Source organism: Geotrypetes seraphini, chromosome 14 (genome assembly GCF_902459505.1).
Source record: "Geotrypetes seraphini chromosome 14, aGeoSer1.1, whole genome shotgun sequence".
In the NCBI taxonomy this organism is placed as follows: Eukaryota; Metazoa; Chordata; class Amphibia; order Gymnophiona; family Dermophiidae; genus Geotrypetes; species Geotrypetes seraphini.
This window is the reverse complement of record NC_047097.1, coordinates 49,545,789-49,567,766: the sequence shown is the minus strand read 5'-3', so window position 1 is coordinate 49,567,766 and position 21,978 is coordinate 49,545,789. Positions and strand designations below refer to the sequence as shown.

The window sequence follows — 21,978 nt, the reverse complement described above, 5'->3', positions numbered from 1 at the left end:
CATTTACAGTGAGGATTAGACCAAGGTAACTTATTGTTTATCTCTTTCATGTGCTTCTCAAAGCTACTATCTCACGTGACATATGAATACATAATAACAGTTACAATAAAGTGATTCCCAATGTGTACATTTCTGATATGTCTCAAATCTTACTATGGCATGTGACAGTCCAAAGGTTATAATTCATACTCCTTAAGCTTAAGTCAAGGCCTGCTCAGGCAAAGTCTGATTGTTGCCCATATAAGGGATGCTTAAACAAGATAAGAAATAAGGGTAAATGTGTGTCAGGTTAATATGTGACAGGAAGGGAGGAGGAATGCCTCATCATTCTGTCACAAGGTGCAAACCTTGTCCTTGCTTAGAATGTATACATGACAGGAGGGAGAGGGAATGAGAAATAGGGCCTCAGATCCAAACACAGGCCTAGATCTGTACACAGGGCCTGGATCCGTACACAGGGCCGACCTGGCCTGTTTCCGAACTGCCTGTGTACTTGTCCATGCCTGTGTTCTGATGCCCTGGATCAGAACTTATCAGACCTCCATCCCTACAATTCATGTCTATTTTCTGTTCAAACCCTACCTAATTACCACCCTCTAAGACAAAATACCCTTAACAGTTGATGAATTAGCACACACTAAAGTTGAAATAACATGAAAATAGTTATTGTGCTTGTGCGATAGCAGTTACATGCTCTAACTTGCCCTTTTACTAAAGTACATTAGGCAGTTAAAATGCACCTTAGTAAAAGAGCAAATCTGTCAAGATGCTTATTTCATTTGGAAAAACGTCTTGGCTCTGGAATCTGTTGGGTTGATATTCAAAGTGATTCAACCAGCCAGCAATAGCTCCTGACCGGTTAAATTGCCTGTTTGGGGGTAACCAGTCATTTTCAGCAGCACATAACTGATTAGTGATGCTGAAAATGTCCAGTTAGCATCTGTCTCAAAATTGGCTATTTTGGGGTATTCATATTTTCACACAACCAACTATGCTTTAGCCAGCTCTGCAAACCAGAAATTTCATGCTGAAGCCTGGACATGGCTTGACATTGAATTTCTGGGCCAATCGCCAACGCTGGTCAGCAACTGCTGAGTTTCACCAAATGAATATTGGGCCCTTTATTTTTTCACAAGCCTGCATTGGATGCTGTTATGTATGTCTAAAATCATTTGAAGCTTTATAAGAGATTCCTTATTTACTCTCTTGTTTTCTAATAATTCAATAGGTTTTTAAAAAAAAATTTGTTATGTTTTTAGATAGATACTTCCTCTTATAATACAGTACTGTTATATATTGTAGTGCAAAATCCAGAGCTGTTGATGATGTTGCTGTTCCAGAGGACTTTGATTTTTCTCTTGCAAAGACAATAAATAAAATTGAAGGCAAACTGGAGGAAGGAAGCTTGCCATCTAATGTGGAGGATGATGTCTTTCCTGGTGTCAGCAATGAAATTGGAACAGGTCATTTGGTTTTTTCTTCATTTCCTTTGACATTATAAAGAGAAGTAGGCACCTAATTGTGTTATAGAACCTAAGTAGCTGCCTACTGACCCACTTAAATCAGGCACCCTGTTATAAAATTACCCTCTAAGCTTTTACGTGACTTGAAAAATATTCTAATAAATATTTGAAACAATAGAGAAAAATGATGTCTAGATCCATCTGAATAGAAGTTGTTTTTGTGGCTTTTCTTATTTGTTAGATTTGTTTCTCTCTAAATTTCAAATCAGTTTGTTTGTTTGTTTTTTTTAATTAAACTAAATGCAGTCATTCAATAATTCTATAAAGTCAATACATTGGATTTACAGAAGCCCAGATAAGATTTCTTAAGGCAAAGCTTCGAGTTATGCAGGAGGAATTGGACAGTATAGCTGATGAATGTAATAAAAAGGTAAGACCCAAAATTATTTACAGACAGCAAAGAATACCTTTCTTGAAGGCATTAATACATTTACATTTTCTCTCTACAGTTAGCTAACTTAAAATATCTTCTTGAATGTTGGAGGACAGGACATGAAAACAACCACTCTGAAATTAGTGAGTGCTCTGTCAAAAATGGGAGTGAGACCCTAAAAGAGAGAAGGGGGGAAGTTACAAGTTAGAGCAGTGTATGCTGTGGGAGACACCCTTACGGAACTACTTTTGGTTACCTAGACAGTTATATAGATGAACTGATGGAGAATCCATTCTTAGGCTGACTTTCAAGGTCTTGGGGAAGACATGGGAGAGGGCCATGGCAGGAATGAATTATTAGTCCCAGTAAGGTGCTCGTATAATTTTAAATTTAGCCCAGGTCAAGATTATGTGGCTTATTAAAACAAGGGCCATGTACTCTAGGTAAGATGGTGAAGCCTGGGATTGGGATATGCTTATGTTTGTTTAGGGTTTTTTTTTTGCTATGCTGTTTTTACTAGCTTGCAGGTCAAAGTGATGTACAATTCTAAAATTGTTTGGAAACAAGAAAAGAACTACAATGTGTGACAGGAAAGATCAGCATTTACACAAGAACAGTCACTTTTCAAAGACAGAGTTGGGGTAGGAAAAGTAGGGAATTGAGGGAAAAAGAAGGGAGGGGAGTGAAGGATGGGCTGAGTAGAGTTGCGGAATTGTAGACTGCCACCAATTTAAGCCGCATGAAACGCTTGTTGGAAGAACGAAGTCTTTAAGGCAGTCTTAAATTTCTTAAATTAGAATTTCATTTCTAAGATAAAGTGGTAAGGAATTTGCTTTTGGAGAGAGAAAAAATAAATATGGAATAAGATGACAGAATGGACAGAATTGCAGTCATGCAGCAACATAAGCTCCAAAAATGTCTTAAAAGATGACTACTTTTGGAAAAAATGGCAACATAGAAACATGAGGGCAGATAAAAGCCAAATGGCTCATCTAGTCTGCCCATCCGCAGGAACCATTATCTCTTTCTGTCTCCGAGAGATCCCATGTGCCTATCCCATGCCCTTTTGAATTCAGACACAATCTCAGTCTCCACCACCTCTTCTGGGAGACTGTTCCATGCATCTACCACCCTTTCCATAAAAAAGTATTTCCTTAGATTACTCCAAAGCCTATCAACTCTTAACTTCATCCTATGTCCTCTCATTCCAGAACTTCCTTTCAAATGAAAGAGACTGGACTCATGCGCATTTACATTATGTAGGTATTTAAACGTCTCTATCATATCTCCCCTCTCCCGCCTTTCCTCCAAAGTATACAGATTGAGATCTTTAAGTCTGCCCCCATACGCCTTATGATGAAGGCCATATACCATTTTAGTAGCCTTCCTTTTTATATCTTTTTGAAGGTGAGCCCTCCAGAACTGTACACAATATTCTAAATGAGGTCTCACCAAAGTCTTATACAGGGGCATCAATACCTCCTTTTTCCTACTAGCCATACTTCTCTCTATGCAACCTAGCATTCTTCTAGCTTTCACCGTCACCTTTTCAACCCGTTTGGCCACCTTAAGATCATCACATACAATTGCACCCAAGTCTTGCTCTTCTGTTGTGCACATAAGCTCTTCACTCCCTAATCTGTACTGTTCCCTTGGGTTTCTGCAGCCCAAATGCATGACCATGCATTTCTTAGCATTAAATTTTAGCTGCCAAATTCCAGACTATTCTTCAAGCTTCACCAGGTCTTTCTTCAACAAGCCCAAGCACAGTGAAATATTGTTTTCTAAAGTGCTTGGTATAAGCTCAAAGAAATATATTGGCTATGCTTTGAGAACATGAGAGACATATGTAGCTATGGTGGGGGCCAAAGGGGATGGAGAAAAGGGGAGGGAGTCAGGGTATTTGTTGCTTGTTGATGTTAGAAGCATTCTTTCTATTTTGCAGTTGTTTAATTTGAAAAATTAAAATAATCAAACAGAATAAAAGTAAATACAATACTCCCCCGATATTCATGGGGGTTCCGTTACAGGAAGCCCTGCGGATGTTGAAAAACTGCGAATACGGTTTTTAGCAGGGGAGGCAGGAGAAGGCAGCTGGAGCGCCGGCGATTGAAGGGTTTAATGGGAGGGTTTATGATCTTATAATGAATAATGGGCTTAGAGGGAGGCTGGAGGGAGGGTTGCATCTATATTTATAAGATACAATGATAAGATGTTCAAGTGATCTAATTAATAGTTTTTATTATGAATTCTGTACACTTGATGAAAGTTTAAAAACGAATAAAGAATTTAAAAAAAAAAGGAAATCACTCGCGGTATGCTTCGACTTCCTCTTCCTGATTGGTGAGGCTGACTTTAATACAGGAAAAGGGGGTCGGAGCATACCTTGAGTGATTTCCTTCACTCGCTGGTGCTCCGGCTGCCTTCTCCTGCCTCCCCTGCTAGAAACCGTATTTGCAGTTTTTCAACATTCGCGGGGGTTCCTGTAACTGAACCCATGCGAATATCAGGGGAGTACTGTACTTACTTTTACTTTCACTCACTGGCGCTCCGGCTGCCCTCTCCTGCCTGGTCATTCGTGGTCGGAAAATACCGCGAATGACCCGGGGAGCACTGTATGTTTGTATGTATGTATGTATTGATTAATTCATTCAGTTTTTCAGCCCAAAACGGATTACAGTTCAACATACTTAAATTTCTAGTGCAAAAGGGATACAAGTCTTCAACCAGTAGGTTATTCATCTCTATTGAGTTGTGTAGATTCGGGCATCAAGTCAATCTTTTCAGTTCCACCTCCTGTATTTCTGGACTGTTCTGCATCTCTCCAGTTTTACCTTCTACACGCGAGTTGAAGTTGTCTGTCTCATCTGCTCCGATTTTGATTTTTTAATTTTTGTTGTTTTTTTAAAAAAATCCTGAATTTGAGGCTTCTTTGTGATTCAGAGCTTCCCAGTTTTACTGGGGCAGCTCTGCCTGGGAGAAGATGCAGACTCTTCTATCAGAAATCTAGCTGGGAAGGCAACTCTTTACAGGGCGCCTATCTAGCCAGCCTGCACTACCACTATTGGAAGGCTCTGGGACCATTCTCCTAGTACAGGGGTGTCCAATGTCGGTCCTCGAGGGCCGCAATCCAGTCGGGTTTTCAGGATTTCCCCAATGAATATGTATGAATACAATGAAAGCAGTGCATGCAAATAGATCTCATGCATATTCATTGGGGAAATCCTGAAAACCCGACTGGATTGCGGCCCTCGAGGACCGACATTGGACACCCCTGCCCTAGTATCAAGGCTTGCTCCTGGTTATTACTGGAGCTTGAGTGCAGGCTGTGTGGCCCCATGTTGGTCTTGAGAGCTCTATTGGGTGCTGGTTGCATTTTCCCCACACACACCAATGATGTGTGAGGAGCTTTGGGTGTCTGGGGTCTCAGGCTCTACCTTAGTCTGACTTGTAGCCTGAAGAAACAATCATTTAGAGTAATTTTTATGTGCTTATCTGAGGTAGTAGTCTTCTCCATATTACAGCTGCTGTTTTAGTTGAAGCAGGCACAGCATCACCATAACTGAGTACAGACCATTGTGGTCTTGGGAAACTTGGGGGTTGTCTTAATAATTACCTTTCTAGAGGTCCCCTACCTCCAAAAACCCCTTTCCTGAATTTTTTGTGCTTTTATTTAGCGCTCCTGGGCTGTTTTTTGGGTGCCAAAACGCTGCCCGGTTTATATTTGGGCCGGCACCCCCTCCCAGAATTATTGCAGACTGCTGCCAGGCGAATCGCGAGAATTCACAGGAGCCAGTCAAGAGGCTGCTCAGTGCTGAACAGGAGTGCTAAAGCGTGCTCCTGCTCATTGCCGTTCAGCAACAGAAGAAACCGGATCTTGTGGCTGCTGGGTTAGCAGCAAGGCAGGAGCGTGGAAAGCTCGCTCCTGCCCGCTGCACCTCTGGACCACCAGGGATCAGCAGAGGAGGACAGGGCAGGGAGGATGGATAGGGTGCAGAGCCTGGGAGGGAGCTGGGTGCAGAGTCTGACAGGGAAAGGAGGGAGGGGGCTTGGTACAGAGTCTGACAGGGGTTGGGAGGGAAGGGGGCTGAGTGCAGAGTCTGACAGGGAGGGAGGGAAGAGGGCTGGGTGCAGTGCCTAACAGGGGAGGGAGGGAAGGGCACTTGAATATTAAGCCGCCCAACTTATATTTGAGTCAACCATTTTCCTCCTTTATGGGAGGAAAATGGGGGTCTTGATTTATATTCAGATTGACATATTCGAGTATATACGGTATATGTGTGTATATCTATATATTTTCTAATCCCTTAAAATACCTTTTTTCTTGGCTGCTAGGATGATGAGAATCATAAGTTAAACTCTCTGATTAAGGATCTTGAGGAAGAACGGGCTAGACTTCAGCGAACACTCAACATCCAGCAGTCACAAGCTGAAAAGTATAAATCTCTTTCAGAAGAAGCCAACAGAAAAAGTGAAGGCCTGCAGCAGCAGCTTACTGCAGCAGAAAAGGTAAACAATAAATTTCGACACACTAGCATTATGGAAATCTTTATAAGCAGAAAAATTATATTAATTGGTTAAGAAGTGAAAAATTGACTGTGGATTACAATCAGAATCCCCACCCAAAGCCTGAACTTACAATCAAGCCAAGATTTATCATTTCTAGTCCAAAGGTACGTTAATAATAGAATCATGTCTAGAGTCCTCTCAATTGGAGTTTCTCCAAGCATGTAAAAACTTTTCACTTTCCATTTCATTTTCTTCAGTTTTTCTCTGTATCAGTCTGTAAGGGGTGGGAGGCAGGAGGTACCAGGGTCATTGGAGAGGGCTGGCACAGCAGGCCATTTTTTTTTTATGGGCACATCTGTGCCCATAGAAAAACAATGAGAAAAACAGGCAAACCTGTCGGGTTTTCGGGTTTTCTGGATTGGTAGTACTAATCCAGTTTTGGTATGCAAGGTTAGGACATTGATCGGAGAAGTCGGGAGGCAGGAGGAGAGAGAAAGAAGGAATCAGCGAATCAGAGCAAGAAGGGGATGGGCAGGAGAAGGCAGGCGAGAGGGGCAGCGGCGAGAGGTAGCTCCACCCACCCCTCTGATGTCAGCGCTCGTATCCAGAGCTCCCCCTTAAAAGGGGAGGGGCCAACGGCACTTAGCCGTTCGGTGCACGCCGAGAGCGCCTTTGCGAAGGGATGAGTTTCTGCAAAGCAGAGGGCAACCACAGCAACCAACAAGCAAACAGAACAGAGGGAGACCACAGCAGCCACACAAGCAAGCAGAACAGGGGGAGACCACAACAGCCACACAAGCAAGCAGAACAGAGGGCGATCACAGCAGCCACACAAGCAAGCAGAACAGGAGGAGACCACAGCAGTCACACAAGCAAGCAGAACAGAGGGAGACCACAGCAGCCACACAAACAAGCAGAACAGGAGGAGACCACAGCAGCTACACAAGCAAGCAGAACAGAGGGAGACCACAGCAGCCACACAAGCAAGCAGAACAGGAGGAGACCACAGCAGCCACACAAGCAAGCAGAACAGGGGGAGACCACAACAGCCACACAAGCAAGCAGAACAGAGGGCGACCACAACAGCCACACAAGCAAGCAGAACAGGGGAAGACAACAGCCACACAAGCAAGCAGAACAGAGGGCGACCACAGCAGCCACACAAGCAAGCAGAACAGGAGGAGACTACAGCAGCCACACAAGCAAGCAGAACAGGAGACCACAGCAGCCACACAAGCAACAAGTAAGCAGGGAGAAGCTACTTCAGTCAGCAGATCAGAAAGCAGACAGCAATGGAAGCAGCAGACAGAAGCAGGATGTTGAGCTACCTAGTTTTCTGCACCGTTTGCCATATGTATGACTACCTCCCCTCTGGGAGGTGGTCTTATGTATGCACTCGATGCGGGGAACTGGAGCACCTGAAGAAACAAGTTAGACTCCTGGAAGGCAGAATACTGGAACTAGAAGCACTTCGAGCAGTGGAGGAGGAGGACAGAGAGGCAGACAACTTCAAGACAGAGGAAACCATTGAGGAAGAAGTCCGGGAGTTAGAGAAGTTCATCGAGGAGGCATACAGAGAGGCCGTGGAAAATCACCAGCAACAGTGGAACTGCCAAGACACACCCACAGTGAGTGAGGACCACCTGGAGGACAACCACAAGGAAGAAATGGGTGACACAGCAGCAACACCTGGAAACATCGAAGGGAACCCACAGGAAGACGAGTCCGGTGCAAGCCACCACCAGGTTGAGGGAAGATGGAAGTCATCTAACAATACTGTGTCCCCCTTGCATGGGGACACAGTATTGTTAGATGACTTCAACATGCCTGATGTGGATTGGGACACGCTTTCCTCTGCTTCCGGCAGCAGCAGGAGGCTATTAAACTCTATGAAGGGAGCAAGACTCAGGCAACTGGTGTTGGAACCAACAAGGGATCAGGCAATACTGGACCTGATACTTACCAATGGAGAAAGTGTCACAGAGGTCTCGGTGGGCGACACATTGGCCTCCAGTGACCACAGCATGGTATGGTTCAATCTCAGGAAAGGTTTCACTAAATCTACCACACTGACCAAGGTCCTCAAATTCAAGGACATAAACTTCAAAGAAATGGGAGACTTCGTTTACCAGGCGCTACAAAGCCAAGCAGAAACCGATAACGTGGAAGAAATGTGGTCGACTTTGAAAGCCACCATACAAGAAGCAACAAACCGCTATGTTAAATCAGTAAGTAAACGGCGAAGGAACAATAAGCCACAGTGGTTCTCTGCGGAGATTTCGGACCTCATCAAGGAGAAGAAAAAAGCATTCATCTCTTACAAACAATCAGGGAAACAGGACTCTAGGGAAGTCTATCTGGCCAAGTCAAAAGCCCTCAAAACAGCAGTTAGGGAGGCCAAATTCCGCATGGAGGAGTCTCTAGCGAAGAACATCCAGAAAGGAGATAAATCCTTCTTCAGGTATATCAGTGACAGAAATAAGAACTCAGGCGGGATAGTATGTCTTAGGAAACCAGACGGAGACTATGTAGAAGCGGACTCGGAAAAAGCCCAACTGTTAAATGAATACTTCTGCGAGGCGCCAGGACTCAGCCCTCAGCTACAGACAAGGGTTGACGCAGATGACCCGTTTAGTAATTTCGAGTTTACACCCAGCAGTGTCTACTGTGAGCTGTCAAAGCTTAAGGTTAACAAGGCAATGGGGCCTGACAACCTACACCCCAGGGTGCTCAGGGAGTTGTGTGATGTCTTGGCGGAACCGCTATCCGCGCTTTTCAATCTCTCCCTTAGTACAGGTAAGATTTACTAAGGGGAGATCCTGCCAATCCAACCTGATCAGCTTCTTTGACTGGGTGACGAGGAAGCTGGATGTTGGGGAGTCCCTGGACATCGTATACCTGGACTTCAGTAAAGCATTCGATAGCGTACCACACCGCAGGTTGCTGAGCAAGATGAGTTCTATAGGATTGGGCAACTCATTGACGAAATGGGTTGGGAACTGGCTTGGAGATAGGCTTCAGAGGATAGTGGTGAACGGCACCCCCTCCGAAATGATGGAGGTAATCAGTGGAGTGCCGCAGGGCTAGGTCCTGGGCCCGATCCTATTCAACATCTTTATAAGAGACTTGGCAGAAGGGCTGCGAGGTAAAATAACATTATTCACCGATGACGCCAAACTAAGCAATGTAGTGGGCAAAAGCACAACAGACATAAATTCAATGTCCGACAACATGATGCACGACCTACTCCTACTGGAGAGCTGGTCTAGGTCCTGGCAACTCAGCTTCAATGCCAAAAAATGCAAAGTCATGCACCTGGGCAGCCAAAATCCATGCAAGACTTACACCCTTAATGGCGAGATCCTAACAAGTACTGAAGCAGAACGTGACTTAGGGGTGATCGTCAGTGAGAACATGAAGACTGCCAATCAAGTGGAGCAAGCTTCATCCAAGGCAAGGCAAATCATAGGTTGCATTCGAAGGAGTTTCGTCAGCCGTAAGCCTGAAGTCATTATGCCATTGTATAGATCCATGGTGAGGCCCCACCTGGAATACTGTGTGCAATTCTGGAGGCCGCATTATCGTAAGGATGTGCTGAGACTGGAGTCGGTCCAGAGAATGGTCACCCGGATGGTCTCGGGACTCAAGGATCTCCTGTACGAGGAACGGCTGGATAAGTTGCAGCTGAACTCACTCGAGGAACGCAGAGAGAGGGGTGACATGATCGAGACATTCAACTATCTCATGGGCCGCATCGAGGTGGAAGAAGATATCTTCTTTTTCAAGGGTCCTGCGGCAACAAGGGGGCATCCGTGGAAAATCAGGGGCGGGAAACTGCACGGGGACACCAGGAAATTCTTTTTCACTGAAAGGGTGGTTGATCGCTGGAATAGTCTTCCACTTCAGGTTATTGAGGCCAGCAGCGTGCCTGATTTTAAGGCCAAATGGGATAGACTCGTGGGATCTATTCACAGAGAAAGGTAGGGGAGGGTCATTGGGGTGGGCAGACTAGATGGGCCATGGCCCTTATCTGCCGTCTATTTCTATGTTTCTATGTATATGGAGGAGACGGACCTACGGCTGGAGAAATGGACATACACCAGGGACATGGACCTGCGGCTGGAGAGGCAAGAGAAGACAGAGAGGGCAGCGATCATCATGGGGGACTCCATCATCAGACAAGTCGACAGCCACATAGCGAGAGGAAGACAGGATTGGCTGGTGACCTACCTACTGGGAGCCAAGATAGAAGACATAGTAAGCCACATCGACAGGATCATCGACAGCGTGGAAGAGGAAGATATGACGGTGGTGATCCATGTGGGGACAAACAACGTGAGCAACAGGAACTACAGCAGGAAAGTACTGAAGGACCAGTTCCGGATGCTAGGAAGGAAGCTGAAGACCAGAACACTGAGAGTAGCATTCTCGGAGATCCTTCTTGTACCCAGGGCTGATGAGAAGAGGCAGATGGAGTCAATGCGTGGATGAGGCGCAGGTGTGAGGAAGAAGGATTCCACTTCGTGCGCAACGGGAAGACGTTCTGGGGAAGAGAAAGCTATTCAGGAAGGATGGACTCCACCTTAGCAGAGACGGAACGAGGCTGCTTGCAAGCAACATCAAGAGAGAAATTGAGAAGTTTTTAAACTAGGAAGAAGGGGAAAGTTGACAGTCGACCGAGAGTTGATGGTTCAGGAACCGGTATTCCCAGGGTATACCATGCAGGAAAATAGCGGGGAAGACTCATGGGATCATAGGCACGATAGAAATCCTGACGGATTGACAAGGACACAAGAAGGAAGGAAATACAAGAAAGTAACAGGCCGCAAACTCAAGTGTATGTACACGAACGCAAGGAGCCTAAGGAATAAGATGGAGGAATTGGAAGCTATGGCACAAAAAGATAACCTTGATATCACTGGCATCACAGAAACATGGTGGAACAAGAAAAATGTCTGGGACACTGTGCTACCGGGATACAAGCTATACTGCAGAGAAAGAGTGGGTCAAAAAGGTGGGGGTATTGCCCTTTACGTCAAAGAGGGAATTGAGTCTACCGGAGCGAACACGCCGGAAATGAAAAATAAGTTAGAGTCTCTGGGTCAAAATTCCGGGAACGAATGGAACGGAAACGAAGATCGGCATCTACTACCAACCCCCAGGGCAGTCCAAAGAAATTGATGGAGAAATGACAGATGAGATTAAACGCAACTGCAAGGGAGGCAACGCAGTTATCGTGGGTGACTTCAATTATCCGGGGATAGACTGGAATCTAGGCACCCACGACTGCAGTAGGGAGATTGCTTTTTGAAACGACTTGTCAAGGAAAATACAAGAGGCAATGCGATTCTGGACTTAATTCTAAATGAACTACGAGGACCGGCGCAAGGAGTAGAAGTAGAAGGGACACTGGGAAGCAGTGATCACAATATGATCCGCTTCAACCTGGACACGGGGGCAAAACATCGATCCAGAATGATGACCATGGCACTGAACTTCTGAAAAGGGAATTATGAAGAGATGAGACTCATGGTAAGGAAAAAGATTAAGAAGAGGATAAGCACTGTAAAAACCCTAGGGCAAGCATGGTCCCTTTTTAAGGACACAGTCACCGAGGCACAAAATCTATATTTACCGCGTATCAACAAGGGATCCAAGAGGAAAAAGAACAAGGAAGCAGCGTGGCTCACTGTAGCGGTGAAGGAAGCGATCAAAGACAAGAAGACTTCATTTAAGGAATGGAAAAGGTCAAAAACGGACGAAAACTGGAAGAAGCACAAACAGCATCAAAAAAGGTGCCATAAGGGGGTAAGAGGGGCCAAAAGAGACTACGATGAAAAAATAGCCAAGGAGGCAAAAAACTTCAAGCTGTTCTTTCGATATCAAGGGGAAACGACCCGTGAAGGAAGCTGTAGGGCCGTTGGATGACCATGGAATAAAGGGAGTGCTAAAGGAAGACAAAGCCATCACTGACAAACTGAACACATTTTTTGCATCTGTATTTACTGAAGAGAATATACACAACATACCGGAAGCCGACAGGCTATATGCGGGAAATGAAGATGGGAAACTGACTGGATTGACAGTCAGTCTAGAAGAGGTATGCAGGCAGATTGATAGCCTTAAAAATGATAAATCCCCGGGACCGGATGGCATCCATCCGGGAGTAATCAAGGAACTGAAAAGGGCTATAGCTGGACTGCTTCAACTAATAGCCAATCTGTCAATCAAATCGGAAGGGTTTCCGGAAGACTGGAAAGTGGCGAATGTTACGCCAGTCTTCAAGAAAGGTTCGAGGGGAGATCCGGGAAACTACAGACCGGTGAGTCTGACTTCGGTATCCATAAAGACCACATCATTGATCACTTTGATGGACATGATCTAATGAGGACCAGCCAGCACGAATTCAGCAAGGGAAGATCTTGCTTGACAAACTTGCTGCACTTCTTCAAGGGAGTAAACAGGCAGATAGACAAGGGTGACCCAGTCGACATTGTATATCTGGATTTTCACAAGGCATTTGACAAGGTCCCGCTTGAACGACTACTTCGGAAAATTACGAGCCATGGAATGGTGAAATACTCTCATGGATTAAAAACTGGCTGGCGGGTAGGAAATAGAGAGTGGAGGTGAATGAACAATACTCAGACTGGAAAAACGTCACAAGTGGAGTGCCACAGGGTTCAGTGTTTGGACCCGTGCTCTTCAACATATTTATAAACAACCTGGAAATTGGTACGACGAGTTAGGTGATTAAATTTGCAGATGATACGAAGTTATTCAGAGTAGTGAAGACGCAGGGGGATTGTGAAGACCTGCAACGTGGCATAAACATTCTCGAGAAATGGGCCACGACATGGCAAATGAGGTTTAACATGGATAAATGTAAGATGATACATGTCGGAAACAAAAATCTTATACACTCCTACAGGATGTCCGATGCGTTACTTGGAGAAACCTCCCAGGAAAGAGACTTGGGAGTATTGGTCGACAAGTCGATGAAGCCATCCGCGTAATGTGTGGTGGCGGTGAAAAGGGCGAACAGAATGCTAGGAATGATTAAGGGGATCACGAACAGATCGGAGAAGGTTATCATGCTGCTGTACCGGGTCATGGTACGCCCTCACCTGGAATACTGCATCCAGCACTGGTCACTGTACATGGAGAAGGGCATGGTACTACTCGAAAGAGTCCAGAGAAGAGCGACTAAAATGGTTAAGGGGCTGGAGGAGTTGTCATGCAGTGAGAGATTAGAGTAACTGAGCTTCTTCTCCCTTGAAAAGAGGAGACTGAGAGGGGAATGATTGAAAAATTCAAGATAATGAAGGGAACAGACTTAGTAGATAAAGACAGGGTGTTCACTCTCTCCGAGAGGACACTTTCTAAAGTTAAAAGGGGATAGATTCTGTACAAACGTAAGGAAGAAGTTCTTCACCTAGAGAGTGGTGGAAAGCTGGAATGCTCTTCCTGAGGCTGTTATAGGAGATTTAAGACAAAGTTAGACAAGTTCCTGCTAAACCGGAACATACACAGGTAGGGCTAGTCTCAGTTAGGGCACTGGTCTTTTACCTTGGAGCTGCTGCGTGAGTGGACTGCTGGGCACGATGGACCGCTGGTCTGACCCAGCAGCGGCAATTCTGATGTTCTTATGTTCTTAATATTAATGACTTCATTTGCATGCCAGAATCAGAGAAAGTACGACCGCATGGAAAACTACGTGGTGAGCCTTTTTGTGCATAGGGTCAGCAAATATGATCGGTTGCCCAACTGGTCAAACTGGTTTAGCAACGATTGTTAGACAATCGGAGACTTTAGTGCATCTAGCCCTGAGTCTCTTTGTGAGCTCAAGATTGACCTGCCTCAGTCCCAGTCAGTGTTTTCTTTTGAGCAGGTTCCGATCTCAGCTCACATATCCAGATATAAATAAATTTTTAAAAAATGAAGTGAATCATTTTGTCTTTACTGTCTGATTTATTACACACAGGAATTGGAGAATATAAAGAGAATGCATAAACAATCTGTAACTAGTCAAAGTGCTACAGACGTTCGCTTAAACAGAGCCCTTGAAGAAGTAGAAAAGTATAAACTGGAACTGAATAAGCTGAAACAAAGCAACAAGGTACAGTAAATCTTGATTAACAATTGCAGTTCTCTTCTGAGTAAATAAATAATATAAGTACAAAAAAGTGACTGAAAATGTAAAAACATAAGCGTTGCCATACTGGAATAGACAGAAGGACCATCAGACCCAGGATCCTGTTTCCAACTTTGTTCAAAAACTTAGACTGTGAGCCCACTACTTGTCCTCTTTGTCTGTTTAATTAGAATATAAGCTCTAATGAGTAGGGACTGTCTCTTGAATGTTTTAATGTTTGGTGCTGCATACGTGTAGCAGCATAATGGAACAATTCATCGCAGTTGTTTCATTGCAGGATGTTTCAGCACGACTACGATGAATTGTCCCACCTCACTTGGATATGTGCTGTACAACTAGCCAGCAGTTTTAATTATATCTGTTAGATTAAGAAATAAACCTCTTCCATAAGTAATACCAGACATCTGTGGTTTGTGAGTATATTATGCTCCACACCTACTGTTCATGTGATTTTGATTTGATTCTATTTAGATTTGATTCTAGTTTGGTCCATGAACAGGAAGGAGAGGGGGAGGGTATAATTTTGGAGGGTGTGGGGTGGCATCATTCCCCCTAAATGCTGAAATTTGGGGGGACATCACCCCCCTAAATGCTGCAAAAATCAGAGTGAATGGTACCGTTTAGGGGGTGAAGAACTTATGGGCATGACAGAAGAGCGAGACTTGGATGGGATTGTATATGATGATCTTAAGGTGGCCAAACAGGTTGAAAATACAGTAAAACCTTAGTTTGCGAGCATAATTTATTCCAAAAGTATGCTTGTAATCCAAAGCACTCGTATATCAAAGTGAATTTCCCTATAGGAAATAATGGAAACTCAGACGATTCATTCCACAACCCAAAAACTTTAATACAAAACACTATATGTACTTGTATTGCAAGACCTCACTTATTTAGAACAGACACTAGAGGGAGCACTGCGGAATGGTCGGGTAGACTTGAAGCTCATAAGTACATAAGTACATAAGTAGTCGCCTCCGCCGGGGCAGACCAGAGGTCCATCCAGCCCAGCGGTCCGCTCACGCGGCGGCCCATCAGGCATATTGCCTGGTCAGCGATCCCTGACTAATTTTATTGCCTACCTCTACAGTTATCTCTAAACCTTCCACTGCTCTTATCTGTACCCCTCAATCCCTTTGTCTTCCAGGAACCTATCCAGGTCATCCTTGAAACCCTGTACTGTGCTATTTCTTATCACGGCCTCCGGAAGGGTGTTCCATGTGTCCACCACCCTCTGTGTGAAAAAGTACTTCCTTGCGTTTGTTTTAAACCTGTCCCCCTTCAATTTCATCGAGTGACCCCTTGTTCTTGTGGTTTCTTTCAAATTGAAAAATCTGTCTTTGTCAACCTTTTCGATGCCCCTCAGGATCTTGAAGGTCTCTATCATATCTCCTCTGAGTCTCCGCTTTTCCAGGGAGAACAGCCCCAGCTTCTTCAGTCTGTCAGTGTATGTAAGGTTTTCCATACCCTTAATCAGTTTAGTTGCTCTTCTCTGGACTCCCTCAAGCATTGCCATGTCCTTTTTGAGGTACGGTGACCAGTACTGTACACAGTATTCCAGATGCGGGCGCACCATAGCCCGGTACAGTGGCAGGATGACTTCCTTCGTTCTGGTCGAGATACCCTTCTTAATGATACCTAACATTTGGTTTGCTTTCCTCGAGGCTGTGGCGCATTGTGCCGACGCCTTCAATGTCGTGTCTACCATCACTCCCAAGTCTCTTTCCAGATTACTGACCCCTAGCATTGATCCCCCCATTTTGTAAGTGAACATCGGGTTCCTTCTCCCTATATGCATGACCTTGCATTTCCCTACATTGAAGCTCATTTGCCACTTTTTCGCCCATTCTTCCAATGTCGTAAGATCCCTTTGGAGATTCTCGCAGTCAACCGTGGTTTCAACCTTGCTGAATAGTTTGGTGTCATCTGCAAATTTGATGACTTCGCATTTTGTTCCCGCCTCCAGGTCGTCAATGAATATGTTAAACAGGAGCGGTCCCAGCACCGATCCTTGAGGAACCCCGCTCGTGACCCCTTGCCAGTCCGAGTAATGGCCCTTTACACCAACCCTCTGCTTCCTGTCTGCCAGCCAGTTTTTGATCCATCGGTGGACCTCCCCGTGCACCCCATGGTTCCATAGCTTCCTGAGCAACCGCTCATGTGGTACCTTATCGAAGGCTTTCTGGAAGTCTAGGTAAATTATGTCTATGGGTTCTCCTTTGTCCACCTGGTTGTTTACCCCCTCAAAGAAGTACAACAAGTTTGTGAGGCACGACCTACCCTTGCAGAACCCATGCTGGCTCGACCTTAGCTGTCCATTTTTTTCGATATGGTCACAGATGCTGTCCTTAATCAGTGCCTCCATCATCTTTCCCGGGACCGATGTGAGGCTTACCGGCCTATAGTTTCCCGGGTCGCCCCTCGAACCCTTCTTGAAGATGGGCGTGACATTAGCTATTTTCCAGTCCTCCGGGATCTCTCCAGTTTTTAGGGATAGGTTGCATATTTGCTGAAGTGTCTCTGCTATTTCATTCCTTAATTCCTTGAGCACCCTTGGGTGAATGCTATCCGGACCTGGCGACTTGTCGCTCTTTAGCTTGTCTATCTGCCTGAGGACATCCTCCTGGCTCACCTCTAATTTGACCAGCTTGTTATCTTGATCTCCATTTTCTATTTCCTCTGGTTCCGGAATGTTGGATGTGTCCTCCCTCGTGAAGACCGACGTAAAGAAGTCATTTAACTTGTCAGCTATTTCTTTTTCCTCCCTCACTACTCCCTTTCTATCCCCATCATCCAAGGGCCCCACTTCCTCCCTCGCTGGTTGCTTCCCCTTTACGTACCTGAAGAATGATTTGAAATTTTTTGCCTCTCCCGCTAGTCTCTCTTCATATTCCTTCTTTGCTCTCCTAACCACTCGGTGGCACTCCTTCTGGCTTTCCTTGTGTTCCTTTTGGTTGGCCTGCGTTTGATCCTGTTTCCATTTTTTGAACGATGCTTTCTTGTTACTGATCGCCTTTTTTACAGCTGCCGTTATCCATGCTGGGTTCTTTATTCGATTTTTCTTGCACTCTTTTCTGAACCTGGGGACGTACAGGTTCTGTGCTTCGTGCACCGTACGCTTGAGCAGGGTCCAGGCGCTTTCTACGGACTCTACCTTCCTTGTGCTGCCGTTGAGTTTCTTCCCCACCATTTTCCTCATTGCATCATAATTCCCTTTTCTGAAGTTGAGCGCTGTTGTTGTGGTTCTTTTCACCCTGGATGATCCTAGTTCTAGTCTGCACTGGATCATGTTGTGATCGCTGTTTCCCAGTGGGTCTAATACCGCTACTTCCTTTGCAGGTCCCCCCAGTCCACTGAAGATTAGATCAAGAGTAGCTTCTCCTCGTGTAGGTTCCATGACCAGCTGTTCCAGGAAGCAGTCCCTCGTGGCTTCCAGGAATTTGGTCTCTCTCTCGCAACTTGAGTGCCCGATACTCCAGTCTATCCCAGGGTAGTTGAAGTCTCCCATCACCACCACACTTCCATTCTTGCATACCTGCCGCAGTTCCGTCTCCAGGTCCCGGTCGATTTCTTCCGATTGGCCAGGCGGACGATAGTATAGACCCAATTTGATGTCTGCTCCAGATCCTCCTGGTAGCTTAACCCATATTGATTCCAAGCCTTCTGACCTTACTGCTGTTTCCATTTTGGTTGAGGGTATGGAGCTCCTCATACCCAGGCTTTTTTTAGTCAATTTCAGCCTTAAATAATTATTTTATATTTATAATTTATGTCATATCATACTAACAAAGAATGGCTGGTTCCAAACAGACTAAACTGGAGGCTTCTTTCATGGCTGGTGGGAAAACTAAGTACAATGGTACCTTGGTTTACGAGCATAATTCGTTCCAGAAGCATGCTCGTAAACCAAAATACTGTGTTTAGTCCCTGTTTGTTCTATGTGAGAGAAGATTCTTTCTATATCTTCTTACCTGCATTTTCCCAGAAGTGTGGTGGGGGACTGTTTGCGTGGATAGTTTAATTATTTCTTGGACATGTTTTGGTGGAGATTTTTTTTTTTTTTTTAACCTATGATTAAGCTGTGTCTGGCTAATTTGGAGCTTATGCTGGTATTATCAGAGCACAGGTCTGTTACTGAGTTATTTTTTCTCCACTTTTCATGCTGCAACAATCCTCCTGCCTTTCTGGAAGGGAGTTGTGTTACTTGATATAAATTGTTGATTTTTTCCCACTCTAACCTTGTGTTTGATTCCTGTGATTTCAGTTGCCTTAATATTACATCAGGGGGTGCTAGGGAGGTAAAATTCCTAGACATCATAAATGACTGCTTCTTGGAACAACTGGTCCAAAAACCGACAAAAGGGGGATCTATTTTAGATTTGGTCCTTATTGGAATGCAAGGCATAGTACAGGAGTTAACTGTGTTGGATCCGCTGGGAAACTGTGATCATAACGTAATCAAATTTGAGCTGATATTGGGAGTGACGTCGCAAAAGAAATCTACTGTAGAGGCATTTAATTTTCGAAAGGGTGACTATGGTAAAATGAGGAAAATGGTTAAAAAGAAGCTAAAATGATCAGTTGCAAAGGTTAGGACGGTAAATCAGGCATGGATGATATTTAAAAATACCATCATAGAAGCCCAGACCAGATGTATTCCACGTATTAGCAAAGGTGGAAAGAAGAGGGAACGAGAGCTGGCATGGTTAAAAGGTGAAGTGAAAGAGGCTATTAGGGCCAAAGAAATATTTTAAAGAATGGAAATAGGATCCGAATGGAGAAATTAAGAAGAGACACAAGCACTGGCAAGTTAGATGCAAAGCATTGATAAAGCAAGCTAAGAAAGTATATGAAGAGAAACTTGCAAAAGAGGCAAAAACTCATAACAATTTTTTTAGGTACATCAGAAGCAGAAAACCTGTGAGGGAATCTGTGGGACCGTTGGATGATTAAGGAGCAAAGGGGCGCTCAGGGAGGATAAGGCCAGAACGGAGAGATTGAATGAATTCTTTGCTTCGTTCTTTACAGAAGAAGATGTAAGAGATCTACCTGATAAATTAATAATAAAAACAAGTGGAATTGTCCAATAAGAAAGGTGCAACAAATAAAATTGTCTTTCAACTCATCTGGACAACCAGGTTATTCTTTATTCTTCCAAAAATACTCGACCCGACATGTACATGTTTCGGCCCTACGGCCTGCGTCAGGAGTCTATAGGTAATGTATAAAATCATATAAACACATATAAAACCATATCAACACTATAATAATAAAATATATAATAGTAAAATATTAAACACATTCTAAATCTTAAAAACATTATAAAAGAAACAGCAATTAGTATATAAAAATATCCTTAACCAATGCAAAATAACATATACTTTAATAAGACAAACATAAAAATTAATACATAAATGAAAAATAGTAAATAACTAATATCGTGTAAATTTATCATATAAATATCATATAGATTTAAAATCAACCATAACAACAACGTATCATATAGATTAAAATCAAACATAATTTAGATATTACAACAAAACAATATGGATATTTCATATATTATAAATAGCAAACAATGTATTATTATATTATTACTAAAAAAAATTTTTAAAATAATTACAACAATTTAAAATAATCAATTTATTATTCCTTGGAGTCAATGTATTATTATCAATAGAGTAAAAAAATATAAATATATATGAAAATATATATATATTTATTGCCACTAAAAAATATATAATAACAACAAAAACCTTTATAATCAATAAGCTGAAACCAATCAATGTGTCCAAACATTATGTAAACAATAAGTACAAAAAAATAATAATATATTATATCTAAACACTAGAGACAATATATAATGTCCAATTTAAGTAAATATTATAGAAATATTAGACCAATGGACCACAATATATTTGAACAAATATCAATTTTAGAAAAGGGAATACACATTACTAAAGCATACTAAATGAAATAAATGAGACATAAAGAGCACTGCAGTACCTTGAAGATCTTTGGGTATAAATAACCACAAGTATGGATCACTCTAGAAAGCTGTATATATCTAAAATAGAAATGGTACATCTACTAAACAAAATGTAACAAAACAAAGACCCAGAAAATAAAACTGAGCCAGTGAAAAAGTAAAAGATGCCACAAGTGAAACGAACCAATAAAAATCAACATGAAAGTTAAAGATAAAGCAAAAATATAGTGCCACAACCCAATAGACACTGAAAATAAAAAGCAAAACTGAAAATAAACAGATCGGAGACCCCGAAAAAAACTGAGCCGGTAAAAAAGTTGCCACAAGTGAAACGTACCAATAAAAATCAACATAATGGTTATAAAATCAAACAAAGCTATGGCTCCACAACCCGATGAACACTGAAAGTTAAAAAGCAAAACTGAAGATAAACAGAACACTTACCAGAACGCCGTCGTGTGAATGCTGGCTGTAAAATGAAAATGAAAAGTAAGCAAGTCGCAAAAACGCAGTAAAATAAAAAGCGGAGGGGAACGTGATGATGTAAGGAACGTGTCATCAGTATCTATAGTGGAACAGAAAAAAGCGTGAAGGCAAAAACAAATAGAAAAAAGAACCCAAAAATGAGTAAAATTCTCAAAAAAATGAAAAAGCTTTGAAAAAGAGGTAAAAATAAACGAAGCAAAAAGCAAATCCAAACTAAAACAATACTAAAAGGAACAAGCTAGGAGAAAAAATATATATATAATATATATAAAAAAATATATATAAAAAATATAAAATATATATAATAAATATATATAATCAAAAAAAGAAAAAGTAAAAGAAAATATGAAAAAATAAAAAATAAAAATGAATAAAGAAACAGGAATAATAAAATAATAATAAAATAATAATAAGTAATAAAATATGTTAAAAAAGGAAAAATTAAAAAGAAAAAATAAAAATTATGTATAAAACGTTGTTCCTCCTTTATAAGGAAATTATCGGAATTACCACCTCTCCATCTGGTTTTAACAACTTTTAAAACAAAAAATTTTAAATACGCAATGCAGTGTCCTTTATCATACCAATGTTCAACGATCGGAGCAGATTGTACATTCCTACTAATACAACTTCTATGTTCTATTAGTCTAGTTTTAATCATACGTTTTGTTTTCCCAATGTACCATTTATTACAAGGACAAATGATAGCGTAGATCACTTGTGATGTCTGACAGTCACTATATTCTTTTAAATTTATTTTAACCCCAGTCACTGGATGTTCATAACTAGTCACCGTCATACTATGCTTACAAACAGAACAATGTCCGCAAGGTATGTGTCCAACAGGACCATTACTAACAACTGGGGATTCTGGTAAAGCAGATGGTACTAAAATGTCCCTTAGATTTCTATTTCTTGAATATGCTATTACCGGTTTGATCCT

The 21,978-nt window shown here is 42.8% G+C and overlaps 1 protein-coding gene across 1 annotated transcript in view; it reads left to right on the top strand.

Annotated features, from left to right (window-relative positions):
* Window positions 1–21,978, top strand: part of TEX9 (testis expressed 9) — a 92,162-nt gene that overhangs the window by 51,065 nt on the left and 19,119 nt on the right. Inside the window, exons 7-10 of the mRNA XM_033920603.1 lie at window positions 1,303–1,463; window positions 1,811–1,893; window positions 6,232–6,405; window positions 14,390–14,524. Of these exons, the coding sequence (XP_033776494.1) occupies window positions 1,303–1,463; window positions 1,811–1,893; window positions 6,232–6,405; window positions 14,390–14,524 (553 nt within the window). The remainder of the gene's footprint in view (window positions 1–1,302; window positions 1,464–1,810; window positions 1,894–6,231; window positions 6,406–14,389; window positions 14,525–21,978) is intronic.